Below are 16468 nucleotides of genomic sequence, written 5' to 3'. Positions count from 1 at the left end.
ACCCTTAATATTGTCAATATATTCTTGCCATCAACATTTAGAAGGATATGGCCAAATTCTAAACAGGATTAGGATTTTTGGCTGTATTGGTGCACCTTGGACATATGAATTGAAACTATTTAACAATTTTACTAATAACACAGAAGCCAAAATGAAACTGCCACACATACCCTGACAAGGGAGTCGGAGTATGAGGAAGCAGCACAGCAGCTGGAGTGAGCAAGTACATCTAAGAATACGAAATCAATTGGCCTCAGTGTTCATGTCCCTACCTTAGTGTATTAACTGTTTAACGTAGAGTCCTCCTTCCAACTGTACTTTTAGAGAATTTAGAGGGAAAATTACAAAACTGTGTGCAGATTTATGAGCTGCTAAATACAAACATGCTGACTGACCTATTTATGCAGCATGACACTAACACCTCAAATAATCCAGCAAACAAGTCAGCAACAACCTCAGTACATATGTGGCATATAAGAAATCAATATGAAGTTTATATAGGGACCGGAGCTGAAATGTATGGTAGAGGAAGATTAAGTCTTTTCCTTTCAGAAGATTAATTCTCTTCCTTTCTGCTAAGCAACCTCAATGGCTCCCTTTTTATGTTTCTTTATTGCCAGCGCAGATGCTACTCCCCAGGACCAATACTGGTAGAACTAGAAACGAGAATTCCACGCACCTGACCGGGTAACAGAGAAACAGTGTGAACCCTGCTGTGAGCAAAATGAGATGCAGAGCGAGAATCGACCCTCCTTGCTCTCACCATTCCCCATCTGCTCATGTGCAACACACCTGCAGCACACCCGCAGCTTGGCCGGCACCGGCAGGGAAAGCTCCCAAGTGACACTGCAGTGCACCACACACACAGAGCCGGTATATAAACAGCCCCTGACAGAAGCACATCTGCAGAGGCACAGGAGCAGAAACATTAAGTCCCTTTCCAAGATTAGGCAGCCCTTCCTCCTCTAGCACAGGGGAATCGCTTTAGCACCACTCAGAGGGTCAGGATTCTGCTTTGATTTCCACAGCAGCACGGGACGCTGCTCTCAGCCACCCGTGCAGGTATATTTCTTGTTCAGACATGTGAGGAAGGGGAGGAGGTTAGCATTTACTGAATTTGGGGCATGAGGTGTCAGCACAGCTGCAGCGCTAAGTGGTTGCATGTGCAGGAAAATCCTTCTGCCTATCGCAGGGATTTGCAGTCCTCTGTTCATTTCTCATTATGGCCATGCCATTTCCCGGAGCGGTCCATAGACAGGAGGCAGTGGATGAGCGACTGCATTCCTATTTTGGCTAATTCCAAATCGGATGACACTCCCGATTTCCTTCTCCTTTCACACTAATCTTTACATTTACTGATGAGCTGCTCTCATTTGTGATTAACCTACAAACTCTTGCCAGATGGGGTAGTTTGAACTTGAATAACCATCCGAAGAAGTGTGGTGTAAGACATAAGATTTTCCAAGGCACCAATGCACTAAACAAATATTTTTAGTATGTTTGTCCTAGGCCTGACCCCTCAGGTTTCTATACCTCTCTGCAGTTCTCATTCCTGCAAACAGTGTAAGACTCAGGTAAATGTTTGTCAGCTGGGAAATGGCAGACACTGGCCTAATACCTGAAGGTTATGTGCTGGCTCCTCACTTAGATGAATCTGTCTGTGCAAGTGCTACTCCTCAGCTCTTCTCCTCCAGCACAGGGCACAGCAGCTTGGCTCCAGTCACTGCAGAACAGCACAAGGAGGCCAGTCCTCACTGGTGTGTCCTACAGATGCTCTTTTTTCCTCATTAGCCTGGGCATCATTCCTTAAAAACCTAAAACTAGATTTTTGGACTAATTACTAGTCCAAACTAAAAATTGTAATTATTTCTTCAGTTCTTTTTAGTCAAACATCAATAAGCCATCTCTTTCCTGAAAAGGAAAAAGCCCTCATTTCTACAACTACTTTATATTTTTATTATTTTTTTGTATTTGTCAAACAAGAAGCTTTGTGATTTTTTCTGACTAGCTGTTTTTCTGTTTTAAGTTTTAGGAATAACATGCAAGTAAATTTCAAAAGTGTAATCAGGATTTCTTCCATGACTGTGCATTGAACTTGAGATCCCACAGCTGATACTGCACTGAAGCTCGTTCATAATGCTATGTTCAAGAAAAATATAGCCCTCAGTGGGATTTCAGGGCTTGATGTTCTTCTGGTCTGGCACAGTAGAGCTATTCTGTACGTAACAAGTTTTGCCTCTTCATATAGAAAAATTTCTTGATTAAAAAATTAAATTGATATATTATCAAAAAAGGGACGGATTTTAATATGGCAAGACCTTACACTGGTTTAAGCGTCTAGAATGGCTGTCCCCCACTTATAAGAACGGAAGAAGCTATTTTTAAGAGTTTTAATTTCCATCTCTAGACCGTAATTTGCTATGTCATGTTAAGTGACATTGGACTGAGCCACTGTGAAAATGTGCTGAGTTCAATGGCCTTCACATTTCTCATCTCATGCATGAAATGGTCTAATGTTACTGGTTTGGAGGGGGAAAATATCAAAGTCCACTGGTAAGCAAGTTCTTCCAGCTAAGTGGGAGAAGACAGCTGGAAAGGTCATGGGTAATGTAAGAGATAATGGTTTTAAACTCAGAGTTATTAAATGGTGTCTAGTTTATGAGGTTATGAGTGAAGATAATTATCATCTGATGGCTCTCTGGTTTAGTATATGAACTGAGTTTGGTCTGTTTTGTTCTGCCTGTATTTCCATAAAACATCACAGATTTGCAACAAGCACATTTTTTTTTGCCTTCTCTGCAATTGGGCAGCAATAGATAAAACTCTAACACTGACAGTGGCGCCTGAAACCATGACACCAACAAGTGATGATGGAGTGTCTCCCCCCAGACAGCTCTGAGGAGGGAGACTGCACCTTCTTGCCCTGCTAACTTGGTTCCTGATGAGACAGGAAAATTTGCATGGGGTGGAAATGAAATTAACCCACTCTGCTGTAAATGAGATCCCTTCGTTTCAGGCTTCCAGACTGGTGATCACAGCTAAGCACCAGGGTAGCGCTCATGGAGGTGTCTTGCTCAGACTACCAGCCTGCCACTGTCACAAATCCCACACACACATGAGAAATTAAAGGGAAAAGTCATCCCTAAAGGACCTCTTTGTTCCCGTCAACATTATCAGTGCATATTCACCTGTTTTTTTCTCTGCAATGTAGATGTTAGCACTTGAGGTAGAGGAAGTTTCCTGATTTTTTTTTCTTAATATGGATTTTTTTCCCCATGTAAATTCCTCAAAATAATTTCAATTTTTAAATGCCTCAGAAACAGCTGATTTCCCCCTCTCTGCTACTGTGGCAAGCAAGGAGATTTTCCTGCTCCCTGACTTACGCCCTTAGCTTCCCTACTCACCTCCTTGGGAAGCTGCAGGTGACTAGACCTTCATTATTCCCAAAGAGACGCCTGAGCGTCTGAGCTGGCCAGGGGGGGAGCACAAAGCACACTGTCACCACCACTCCCCATGCCTCTGAGTCAGAGCTATGACACTTGTGGTTGCCAGTGTTATTTCAAGGCAATGCACTTACCCAGTGGCATCACTCCGGTAGTGCTGAAGTGTATGTGCACTGCATTTTCACACAATACCTGGGACTGTGAATAAGTGAGGGAAACCAAGAACAGCTGTGCTTACTACTCAGAGGCAAACTATGAAATGTCAGTAATAAATATTACATATAGCAAATGCCAGTTTGCTCTTACTTTATCTATATTGTATGTGAATGCAGACCTGTTTCAAACACTATTCATATTGTCTGTTGCGGACTGCCAAAGGCATTAGCAATTTTGCACTATAAAATCCACAGAGCAAGCTAAATAGCCAATGTTTTTAAGCTGACAATTTAGGGCTTTCATAGAGTGCACCAACTTACTGAAAGTTTTCTGGAAAGAAAACTCTCTAATGTTAAAGAAATGCAGAGCTGAGCCTAGGGTTTTTTTGTGTATATAGCTCCACTTTTATTTTTTCCCCATCAGACTAGAATAACAACTCATTACATTAGGTTATTTCCACTTAATTCAAGGAATAGTACAGAGGGATTTCCCTTACAAAGTTTCTAAACCTTCTGGTTTAACAAATGCTTTCTGTAGCAAGTATAACCCACTTTCAATCATCACGGATCAGGAGCCTCTTATAGTCTATGTCTTAACAAATCAGGTTAAGAATTACAAGGTCATCTTCTCAGGTTCAGTCCCTAGACACAACCAAGGATACTGGGGGTTTTTAAACACTTCAAATGGAAAAAAATGAGGTCTAATTTAGTTCAATACACACCTACTTTGATATAAGTGAGAAAAAAAAAAAACAGTGAAAATTAGTCTAAATTTTCTAAACCATCAGAGGAGAAGAGAAACTGTAATTTTCATCTTACTAAATCATTCAGAGATGACAGCATTTATCCAGGTTGTAGAAGACCTGTTTCACACCTATTTTCTGTATTAATCAGAAGAACAGATCTATACCACAGTCCCTCACTTCACAGTTGAATAAGTTAATCAGTAGACCGTAGGATATTCTGAGAAACGTTTCCCTCATCCCTGCTGGCTGGAACCACTGTACCAAGGTAGATAATTACATATTATAAACTCATCATAACCGAGAACAAGAATGGAAGAACAAGGATGCCTGGTGGCAAGGGGTCCTGGAGCAGTGGGTGATGTTAATTCAGTCATCTTGGAGAAAAGGTTTGCACTTGAGCATCCTGACATTCTGGATTAATTTGCAAACCTCAGAGCTGCCGATCTAATAAAGAATATAGATCTAGCAGTGACATGTTTTACTGTCATACCTGATCCGACTTGACAGACTCCACCCGGATTCACAGGCAGTAGTTTGAGGAAAAGCAAAACCACAGTTTTTATTTTATAGCTTGCTCCATGAAAAAAGTATCACCCTCTTCTGCTGAAGAAGTACTAACGCTTCACATCCAGAAATCCTCATTCCCTTTTCTAGCTCACAGCTGGTTTATTGGGCCTGCCTTGCATCTCTGGCATCTTGCTATTCTGGTACTTCTGCACTAGAGATCAGCACAATGAAAATCGGGCACGCCTGCAGGGCGTAATGCTCCAGTGTTTGTGCACAGAACTGCTGGTTTATCAGTAATGCTGAGAGGGATTATCGGAGAGTCATCTTAGTGCCTCCCAGTCTGTCTTTACTTTTTCCCTTTTTGTGCTGTATTCTCCTCACATCTGTCTGCAGCTTGCTATTTCTCTCCTTATAGCCATCTGTTTACATACTCTTTAGCACAACCAATTCCTGATCCGTGGGCTGTTTAAACTCCCATGAATAAATGCAGCTATTGCAGCTTGCCAGGCACTGTTAGAGGGGAAAAGCCTGGCTCTCAGAGGTCCCAGATGTATTAACTGCTCTCTACACTCTTTTTATTAACATAGGCTCTTTTATTAATATGGAACTTCCTATGGAATTATCATGGAATTATCATGTACAGTGTTATCATGTACAATGTTGTTTTATAGATCAACCTGCTTAGACAACACACAAATCACACTGCAACATGCTATGGCAACACCACCATGCAAAATATAGGGGTTTTTGTTTCAAACATTGGGATAGTTTCCTTTGTGGCTGTTTATTTACTTTTTAGTGTCCTTTACTGACTTTGTCCCATTGAATCCAAATTTCTTCCTGATTACAGTGGATTCAAAGCATATTACAGGAAGACTTTACCTATAAGAAAGTAGTTAAAGAATTACAGTTTTGTTTTAACATGTGAGATATTCCCACAGCCTCACAAAACTTTGTTCTTTCACTGCGTTTGTTTCTTTTTTTAATTACTAGAAAGTATATATATATATATATAAAAATACTTGAGGAAATACTCTTGAGCCTCATTTTACGGGAGGCAGTTTCTGAGAACTGCTTCACCTTCCCTAGAAACTAAAAAACAAAAACCATGATCTTTGCTGAAAGCTCTCATATTTTTCATTTCAACGCACACAGCTCCACTAACCAGGTCACAGAAAAAGCCACGGACACACACGCACACACAGCAGCGTCACCTGCACAATTCAACAGACAATGCAGACAAACTTGAGTATAATCCAAGATCTTTCTACCTCTTTTCATAACAGGTTAGTGCTCGCCCTCAGTGTTGGTGTACAGTTTTTATGGCATGGGAAAATAGGGATGTTTCTGCCCTACAAAAATAAATGCGTTGAATGCTTTAGTTTGAACTTTCATAATGTTAAAAAAAAAATCCAAAGAAACTGGATAAGTAAAAAGAATCCCACATATCAGGAAATCAGCGGATCTTTTGACAGGTGGCAAGAGAATGCCCACAGCAAATTTACCAGCCTTCATTTTTTTTACCTTCACAAAATTGCTTTTAATAATTATATATTTTAAAAAAATCAGTTCTTGTAGTCCATTATCAAAATGAAATCCCAATCAAACCCTTGTGCATCATCAGCATGAATTCTTTGGTCCTGAAGAAGCTGTGCTAGACATTAAGGAAAATGGGGAAATTATTACTGTTTATTTTTCCCTGTGCCAAATTAAAAAAAAATGGGACAAACTCTTTTTTAGTAAAATAAAAACGAGACAGGAAGGAAATCCAATGTATTCAAACTGTGTTAGACTTTGTATTTTGGGAGGCACCAGAAAAAGGAACAACATCAAGCAGGTTTTCACAGATTCTTTACTACAATTTTTAAAAAAAAAAAAAAAGAGTGAATAATTTCATGCTTCCTAATGCAAAAACCATGGCTCCCAAAGGTCCATTCCTCCATGTGTGACTATTGAGGTCAGTAGGAAAGGGACTAGGAAGGAGGGGTTGTAATGAAAGCACATTATAAAGCTGTCATTCCTAGGAAAATTCACAAACTGTGATGAATACACTTTAACTGTCAGGTTAGAGAAGCAAAAAGGGAAAGCAGGGATCAGTGAGGGGGAGGGGAGAAGGATGTCCCATCAGGTTTACTAGTCTTCCGAGGCAACAAACTTACCACATTGCGTGTGAATTTCTCAAAAGATGTTCGACGATCCAGAGTGTTTTCCAACTTAAATTTAAAATAAAAAAAACAAAAAAGAAACAAAAAGAAAAAGGAGGGGGAAAAAGAAAAGCAAGAAAAAATGGAGTAGAAAAGAAGGATAGATGAAACAATGGACTGCAAAACAAAGCTTGTATAAATCAGGAAGCAAACACAGGTATGAAGCTGTAATGGGTCTCTGCAAAACAGGGGATGGGCAAAGCAGATATAGTATTCAACAAAAATAATTTTTCATGGGGATCAAACTGGTTTGATTTAAAAGAAAAACTGAAAATAAAAAGAAATAATGAAGTGCACATCTTGTGTTAATGAACTGACATTCACAAACTTAAGGACTTCACACGGACAGTTGTAGCTTTCTGGTATTTTCAACATCTCTCTCTATATTGGATCTTCAGAAATCAATGTTTGAACAAAAAACAAAATCACACAGTACTTTCATATAATTTTAGGTTGTCATTATAAACAATAGAATGCTACAGTGTTAATAACTACCTTGTTCCAGTAATGATCAGGGCCCTGATTTTGCAAGGCACAAGGCTCCCAGCTGATTCTAGGAGATTACTATTTAGAGCCCACTAATAAAATTATTTATCATTATAGAAATCTGCATTGCACAAGCTGCTCCACATACTCTGGGCTGCGTCTATTCAGAACTCATTCCATATTTGGACTTTTCTAAGCAAATATTACATACCAAGACATGAGCCTCTGTTTGCCGAAGTGTGACATGATCAATCTTTGAAGCCAGATTCCTAGCCTACTCAAAACTATTCATGTAATAATAGGGAAAGAAACAATTAGGAAGCCCCTATATTTATAGTTAAAATTAGAAGTTATTCATATGAATAAGATTGTTTCTAAACACATTCTGTAGCTTTTATAGGTGGAATAAAGAGAACAACAATTATTACATAAGCAAACTTGCAAACATGAAAGACTATTCTTCTGGGATTTTATTTTATTTTTTAATGTATTTGTAAAGCACTTTGCAATTTAAGGTGCTTCATAACAGAGAAAACAGTACAATATGGGATGTAAAAATAAAAATAAGTTTTGCTAGATTAACTTATTGAAACATGCCCGCATGCAGGATATATACACATATATGTATATTGAACTCCTGTGTGTATGTGACCCTCCAAACACGCCAAGCTGGTCACCTACCAGATATCCAGTTGCACTGGCACAGGGGAGAGAAGACTGAGTATTGTTGCAAACATAACCACTGCTTTGCACAGTGGCAAGACAAAGGCAAGATGGACCAATACCTTTTTCTTGGCCTGTAGCAGCTCCTGGTAGGCACTGGATCGTATAAAACGAGGATAAGAATCACTTTTCATCAGTTTGTAAATGTGCTCCTGAAAGGGAAAGAAGGAGCTGTTACTCCCATAAAAGATGACATACGTAAAACGGGAGGCAGTCATACATGTTTTCGTTATGGAATGTATACCAGCTTCCTATTTTGAATAGCAAGTCTTATGGGATAGTAGGTTGCAGTTCTGAAGCTAAGGCTGTGAATTGCTCTCTATTCTTAAAGCAGAAATCCCATCTATTTGCTATATATAAAGAACACAACACACCTTTCTTTAATTTATAGTCCCTATTTCCACTATGGAATTATTTTTCTAAGAATTTACAACTGAGCCCTAGCTTAAGGCCCAGTTTCAAACCTCCGTTACATTTCAGTTTAGCTAAGTGAGTAAATCAGGGGCTGCGGATCCTTCCTCATCAAATTTTCTGAATTAATTTCTGGAGATGTTTTTCTGACTTCATAGGCTGGGAAAAGGTACTAGGTTTCTAATTCAGCACCACAAAGAAGTGCTTAAGTTAGGGAGGATATCCCCTGGCTACTCTTGAAAAAATCTTTTGACAGACATTTGGTTTGCTATCCAGCTGACAATATAAAAAGGAAAATACATATGCAAATTAAAAAACAGTTCCAGGCTAATCTAATTTCCAAGATATTTATTCTCCAGAGGCACATGAAAATTTGGAAACCCTTATCCAGAAAACAAATGGCATAGGCAGTTTATAGAGCTTTTCTTTTTGGAGCATTCTCATTTCTGTAAAATACGAAAAACTAAAAATCTATGATGTAGGACACCTTATAATTCTAGTTCTAGTTATAATGTTAGGAAAGAGATTCGTAGAAAAAGCAATTGGAATAGGAAATACTCTCAAAAATACTTCTAAAAATCCCCTGAATTGTGTTAGCTATTTTTGTTTTATTTTTTACTCAAACCCTACCTTTTACTATAGGAAACTTGTAGCACAGCAATCAGGAAACAACAAATAAACGGTAAAGTAAATACTGTTTCTCAGTTTGATACTGCATAAAATTAGTGAATAGAAAAAAAACCAACAAACCACCTTGCTTGAAAATTATGGTAAGGAAAAATTAAAGCTCATTTTTAATTTTTGTTGTATTAGAAACTCTAGAAATGATTCTAAGTGCCTTTCATTGTATTTCTTGCACTAAGCAGAGAAATTCTGGTGTATATTCAGAACTTAGGCTCTTTCATTTGGGGAGTTTTTATTCCACTCAGTTTCTATGAAAGCAGCCAATGCAGCCAGCAGTGAGCAGAAAGGCCTGTGCTCCTGTTGTACATATCAATAGTGATGGGCATTAAAATATTATTCTGTGCAAAAACCAACCCTGTAAAAGCAAGAATAAATTAGGCTGTATTAGTATTGTTAATGTACACATTAGTCAGGAATTGAGGCTGGATGTTATTTAGCACAATTGATCTATTTTTACTTATGTATCACTCTCATTTGACATGGAGTTCAGTGGTGCCATCTTTCAAGACCAGAAATGCTTTTCAAAACATTTTTAACCACGATTAAATGACCCGCTGACTGTCAGAATGACTTATAAGTGGTCTCTTTCCCAACTGGCAGGCCATAAAGAACCTGTTGCAGAGGCAGAACCCTACTCCTGACAAAACCTTGCCACTTCAGGTGGGGCACGCTGTGAAGGTCCTAAAGCTTCAAGTCAGAACACGGGAGGTACAGTCTGCCCCCTTTTCCCAGAGAAATGGAGGCTTCCAGGTTCAAGTTGTATGCTGAACTGGATCGAATAAGCAGAGGTCTGACAGGAGGAAAAGTCCTGCCTGCATAAAGACTGAATACTTCACATCTTTCATAAATGAAGGAGGAAAAAAAATATGAGAGAGATCTGGAAGTAAAATGGTGTTGGAGCTTTACACCTATTTAAAAAAAAAATTGGATACTGGCAAGGAGTTTCATTGTCCTTCACTGACTCAACTGCATATACGTAGTTTTTTAAAACCTTTAATCTTGCTAGATTGTGTATTTGTGTAACTTACGTCTTTGCTGTAGGTTGCATTCCTAAACCGTGTCAGCAGATGCAAGCAAAAACTGTTTGGCAGAGTACTTCAAAACAGTGGGTATGATATAGTGCCTAACAAAAACTTTATTGTTGCATCATAGGTTGCTATTGTCATAACAGCAAAATGAAAAGGTGGTAGAATTATTCCCCCTCCTATTTAGGGCAGAGGCACTTTCCCAAAAAGTAGAAAGTCCCAATTAAATTCCCTTCTCTACTTTGTGGGACTTGCAGCAGCATCTCCTGACTCCCAAGATGATGACCTAATAATCAAGCTCTAGGAAATTCTGCAGGGATATGATCTCAATCTCTCCTTTTGACACCATTTCACTTTGCATTAATAATTAAATTTTCATCACTGGGCTGCAGATGAAAAAAGGAGGATGGTACTGGTTCTACTACTTTTACTATGAATCCCATTACTTTCTATTGCTTATCTCAGAAGTCTGCAAAGATGAAATATTAAGTTATAAGTCACATGAAGTGTTGCATTCAATACAGAAGCACTTCTTTTTTCTTCTGAGGAAAACTGAGATTTGTATTTTACTGTTTTGTTTTTTTAACTTTTACTTCAATCTCAAAAATATAAGTATTTGCACAAATCTAGCTCTGGTCAAAAGTATCTTTTGATGATGGTATTCAAATTGTGACTAAATCAGACTCCCAAAAGCCAAATAAGACATTTACAGACTGTTCTTCACTGCTGTAATACTGATTATTGAAGAGCAGATCTTTAGGATCTTTGCCCAATGTCCTGTAGAAAATAGTTTAGTAAGGTATAGAATATACAACATCCGTGAAATATGATATTTCTGCACAAGCTGTTACAAAATGTTATTTCTCACATGGGTCATATTCTTTTCATGATGGGAACCTATGACTCCTATAAATGATAACAACACTTTTGGACATGCACTGAGAGAGAAGACATTGAGTCTTTCTGAGACAGATCTTGAGAACTAGAAATCAATGTGTGTGTGGCAAGCTTTTCTCTTAATGTAACTGAATAAGAAAATTAAGGAAACAGGAAGATGAAAATATAATTTTCACTGCATTATATGCTTTGCCCTATTTGAAGCCGATTTGAAGACTCTAAACGAGGCACAGAAGTTTCATGAAGAGCTTTAGTAATTCATAGGCCTTACGAAAGAATGTTACCCATTTGCATTGCCAAAATGGCATTTTAGAGCATTACCATTTAATTCCCAAATATATCTTATTTTTGTATATAGATTTCACTAGCCAATATTCTATTTCAAATGTCCCTTAACAGGATTGCAGACTGACCTGAGCATCTTCAAATGTGTATCTTCCAGGGTCCTTTACATTCTGCGTGGTTTTGTCGTAACTTTTTGAATCCAGGTTGATAGCGCTGGGTGCACCTGGAGCAAGAAATTCTTGCCAGATTTCTTGGACGCGAGCAGGAACTTCGCGGATAGGCCTCTTCTTCAGGTCTTCTACTGCTAACCAGAACCTATGGCACAATATAGCATCTTGACTTCCAGTTCAGTATAATCATTAATGAAGCGCTCACACTTTGCTCTTAAAAAAAATGAAGTAACTGAAGTTTTCATCTAAAACATGCTAAAATGAGAAAAATCTGTGATTTTGTGTTGGGATCAGCATTCTGGTATACTGTCTCAGGCAATCAATCCTCCTTAAGAAGCAATTGTTACAAATTATTACAAGCCTCTTCATGAGACAGGTGGGAAATTCTTCATTACTTATGTATGGGTAACTTGCTTACGGAAGTGTTTCAATTTAACTGGAATTCAACTGAGATTTCATTTAACCTGAACCACAGGGGCTTATATTGCTTATAAACCTATTGCTTTTTGGCATTCCTTCAAAAGCTAATAAGAACTTATGTTCTTGCTATCTACATGAATCTAAGTCCTGGTAAACTATAAACTGTGTAACTGTAGTTTTGTTACTATTACTCCACAAATCATGTATAAACTGGAAAAGCATTTGTTTTGCTCACTATAATTTAATTTCTTTCTTCAGCATTGTATTTCTATGCATATTTTTATTAAAATGCTGCATGGAAGTACCCATTCTCTCTTCTTTTCTGCTGCTGAGCAAACCAACATCAGGCAGCCGCATACAGTGCAGGCCAGTTCCTCGTGTCCTTCGTATTCAGTCTGGAGCAGGATCGTCTTGAGCAGTTTGTGATGACAGCTGGCTAGCTATAAGCTTTGATAATCACTTTTCATTTGCTATTATGATTGTTTCGTCATTTCTTCTATGGGTGTTCAGACTCTCTCACAGCACAAAATAATTCTAAATGCAACTAGGATCCCATGCTTAGACATGGTGCAGACCACTTCGTTCCCTCCTCCCCCCACCCCGAGAGCTCAGCTAAAGTTTGGCTTTGTTAAATATGCAATATATACCATCGCAGCTTTTCACTGTTGTTTTGACACAGCTGATCCTATGAAAGATATAAGCTGAACTTTGAAGTGAGTTAACTGTGGAATAAGTTGGATTTTACAAGGCTGACAAATAATTTGGGTGCACCTTTAAAATGTGGTTCCACCCTGCTTACACTGTGAGATCAAACTGAGCTCTCTTAGCTTAGTTAAACAGGGATGGGATAGGGGAGAGGAACAACAGAACTGTACTCAGACCCCCCAAGAAAGCAAAATGATACCACCCTCAATCCAAATTCTACTATAGTTATTGCAACAACACTTAAGAGAGGATAGTAAAGCATAGCGAAGAAAACCTTACAGTATTTCTCCTATAAGACATTCTTCACTTGAGATGATTTATCTTCCAGGAAGCAATTAGTCCTTCATAGTCCTGTTTTGGAACTCCTTTGTAGCAGAGACGGAAGGAGCTTATGCTCATTGCTCACCAGCCATTATGGTCAGCTTCACTCTACTGAGATGACTAGTTCAGGTATTTTGACACCCTTCAATTTCCGTTGTACCTAAGCACAATCTTTCTGTCTATTGATCCCTTAAGATTCTCCAAGAGACAGAGAAGTAATATTGTCCCACTTTTGCAAATATATTAATAATGTAATACTGTACAGTGGTTTCTCCAAGGTCACAAAGGGAATCTGTGCCAACAGAAGAACTTCAGTTTCAAAAATTCTGGGTAGTACCACTTATCTCTGTGAACTGCAATGTGAATTGAACACATCTGCAGAGAGTCTGGGGAACATATCCTGAGAATCTGATGGCAATGCAGTAAGAAAAGAGGCCTCATAACTCAAGTTTAAAAACTGCACAGCTCACAAACTCTAATTCAGTTCACTCTGTCAAATTTGGGCAACCTACTTTGGTTTCGTTAAGCTGCTTTAGATATTTGCATTTAAAAGTGTATGTCCTGCAGTGCTAACCCTTCAAATGCATCTTCTGGGACTGACTGATTACTCATGTGCATGGAAGTCAGGTAAGGAATAGAAAAATGAAAGGGAAGGATGTTCTTTGTAAACACACATTTTCTATCACCCTGCAGACATCCTGAGGATCTAGCTCAAAGCTGTCACATTCTTGTTTGTTCCATTATATCACTGCCAATACTTCTGGAAGTCACAACAAACATGACTTAGGATGCTGTTTTCTTTTGCAAGTAAACTGTTTCCATATAGGAAGTTATACTCAATTACGGGGAAATAGATGGGAGATAAATTTAACTTCTTTGAGGAAACATTCAGCTTCCAGCACAGAATAGGCAGGTTGTATAGACACATCCTTACAGGCTGAACACCAGCTCTTTGATAGATTAATTTTATTTTATCCTTCTAACGTTAGCGTTCAAAAACTCTATTGAAAATGTGAGATTCTAAATATAGAAACCTCTGTAAAAGTGGGAAGAAAATGCTGATTTCTGTGGTGTGTTATGTCTAGGGTGCTTACTTCAGAGCCAACACACATTTTAACATTTTAATCCACTTACTGATCTTTCAAGAAAAAATGCCTGCCCTCCTCCCACAGAGAGTTAAAGTCAAATATGCAAAGTTAGGAAATGCCAAAAATAAGACTGCCACCTCTTGCATTTTCAAAAATAACTTTTCCGAATATCCCATGGCAACCAACAGCACAGATGAAGTTGAAATGGAGTCTGCAAGACCTCAGCACAGGGCCTCAAAAGAGCTCCCTGTCCCCTTTTACAGCTCTCTGCCTCATGAGCTGTGATCAGAGCAAGGGCAGACTCCTGTAGCAAACAGCACACAGTGTGCAACAGTAAATATGTGCAAGGGCAGGAGAGGGGAGAGGGGGAACCTAACTGCATTTTCTGGGCAATGATATACACAAACTTGGTGCTACTCCATGGAAGGAACTAGAGCTCAGTCTCTCTGCCCTCAGATGAAACTCTCTATCTCCTGTCGGTGGAGGTTTGCTTTTGCCGTGGAGGTCCTCTCTAGAAGATGCTCAGTACCGTTTGAACAGAGACCTGAATAGCTGGGTGTAAACCTCGCTGCTGTCTTCTGTCCCAGCATTTGGGCTGCCACATGCTGGGTCACACGTCAGATGTATAGCTGAGTGAGAGTGTATAGCGTATGACAGTCATACATCCAGCCACGACACGGTAAGACACATGTTGCAAGACATCTGGGGATTATGTCCTCCAGCTGGATTACTTTCAAAGTAAGGGTGGCCTTGCCAGATAAGTAGCACAGCTGCAACATGGCTTCTGTCCCATTAACTGACCTAAATGTCAGATGCAGCCATCAGCAGATCCCAGATCAAGCTAATCAGTTAAATTTAGCACGTAGGAACACAGAGTAAGAGAAAGGCTGCAGTGATTCTCCACAAAATGTGTGAGGTTTAGGCAGAGTGTGGAGACAATTAAGTGGGAATTATGTGGGCTTTGCACCCAGTGCAAGTGACACAACAGGCCAGAGGACAGGCCTTTCAGCATTTTCAGCAAAAGCAAAGAAAAACTTTAACAAACTCCAGGGAGAAAACAAGCTAATATTTTTCTAGGGTCAGGAAAGACTACTCTCCGATTCCTAGAGTCCACCTTCTTGCCAAGTACAAGTTCAAGTTTCAAGACATAGTAGTGATGAAGGTCTTCGAGAAAATGACAGAGAAAACCATTAAATCTTGCAACTAGTTCCTTATCACCTAATCTGCAGAAATGGCAGCATTGCTGGGACTTGGATTCAGCTTGAGTCTGAGTGAGAAATAAAGTACAGGTGATTTCAGCCTTCAGGACTAAATTTTGGTCAAGTTATTAGCATCTAAAACAGAGTCTCATAATCAACAGTGTGAAGGATAAACATTACCAGTGCTCACACTGCGTGGGAGAGTGTCATTACCAACACTTCTGTTCACACTTGCAGGACAGACATCAAGGACAGTTCATCAATCTTCATACTTTGTAACATGCAGAACTCCTCCACAGAAATGTCTTGCATTTAAAGTCATCAAGAGTGGTGATCAGTAATAAAGAGCAAAAAAGTGAAACAGGCTGGATTAAAAAGAAAACTTAACCTCTTGCACCTTTCTCCCTCTTCTCTAGTAAAAGCCCTGTCATGGTGTTATTAAAAGAATAACAGAACCACTGAAGTAAGTTAGACATAAAATTAAGCACTTTGACTGAAACAGTTTGTAGGCAGCACTGCAAATTTTTAGCAGTGTATATGTGGGTTTTGTTTTTTTTTTTTCTACAGGACATAATTGAAGCCTCTATCTCCAGTACAGAATATTTCTACAACAACTTAAATGGATGAGTCCAAAATAAACACCTCACAAAATCTCAGCTTGCAGGGGGATGGTCAGAGAAAATTTATCGAGAGAAAACATCTAAATCTAGCTAACTCTTCAATCCCTCTCTTATTTTTGTGGACAACCAGAACTCAAAGCCCCTTTTCCCTATTTATTCACACATTATGGAAGCTAATAAATGAGGATCAAAGGAAGGGGTAAGGGGTCCAGTGGCTTTTCCTTTTGTGCATCATGGAAGATGTCCTGGCACCACTCTCCCTTCACTAACCTAGGAGGCTTTTGCAGTCTTAGCACTGCCTTGGAGATCACACCCACTACAATACTGCATAATGGCTTGGACAGGCTTTGAGATTGGCAGGCCTGAAACCACTTAGATC

At 39.1% G+C, this 16468-nt stretch overlaps 1 protein-coding gene across 12 annotated transcripts in view; it reads right to left on the bottom strand.

Moving 5' to 3' along the window:
* The window catches only part of RGS7 (regulator of G protein signaling 7), a 290868-nt gene that overhangs the window by 20870 nt on the left and 253530 nt on the right, over window positions 1-16468 (bottom strand). For 8 of the 12 annotated variants that reach the window (XM_087774359.1, XM_087774358.1, XM_087774352.1 and 5 more), the window contains 2 exons: window positions 11695-11881; window positions 8327-8416 (listed from right to left, as the gene is read on the bottom strand). In XM_087774359.1, the coding sequence (XP_087630485.1) occupies window positions 8327-8416; window positions 11695-11881 (277 nt within the window). Of the gene's footprint in view, window positions 1-6122; window positions 6204-7010; window positions 7065-8326; window positions 8417-11694; window positions 11882-16468 lie in introns of all 12 variants that reach the window. The other 4 variants (XM_087774361.1, XM_087774363.1, XM_009463588.2 and 1 more) reach the window with 3 other exon arrangements.

This window comes from Nipponia nippon, unplaced genomic scaffold (assembly GCF_047370975.1).
Source record: "Nipponia nippon isolate SJK-2023a ecotype South Korea unplaced genomic scaffold, ASM4737097v1 scaffold_4, whole genome shotgun sequence".
Lineage (NCBI taxonomy): Eukaryota > Metazoa > Chordata > Aves > Pelecaniformes > Threskiornithidae > Nipponia > Nipponia nippon.
The sequence above is the reverse complement of the archived record's forward strand: the minus strand, read 5'-3'. Positions and strand labels throughout refer to the sequence as shown.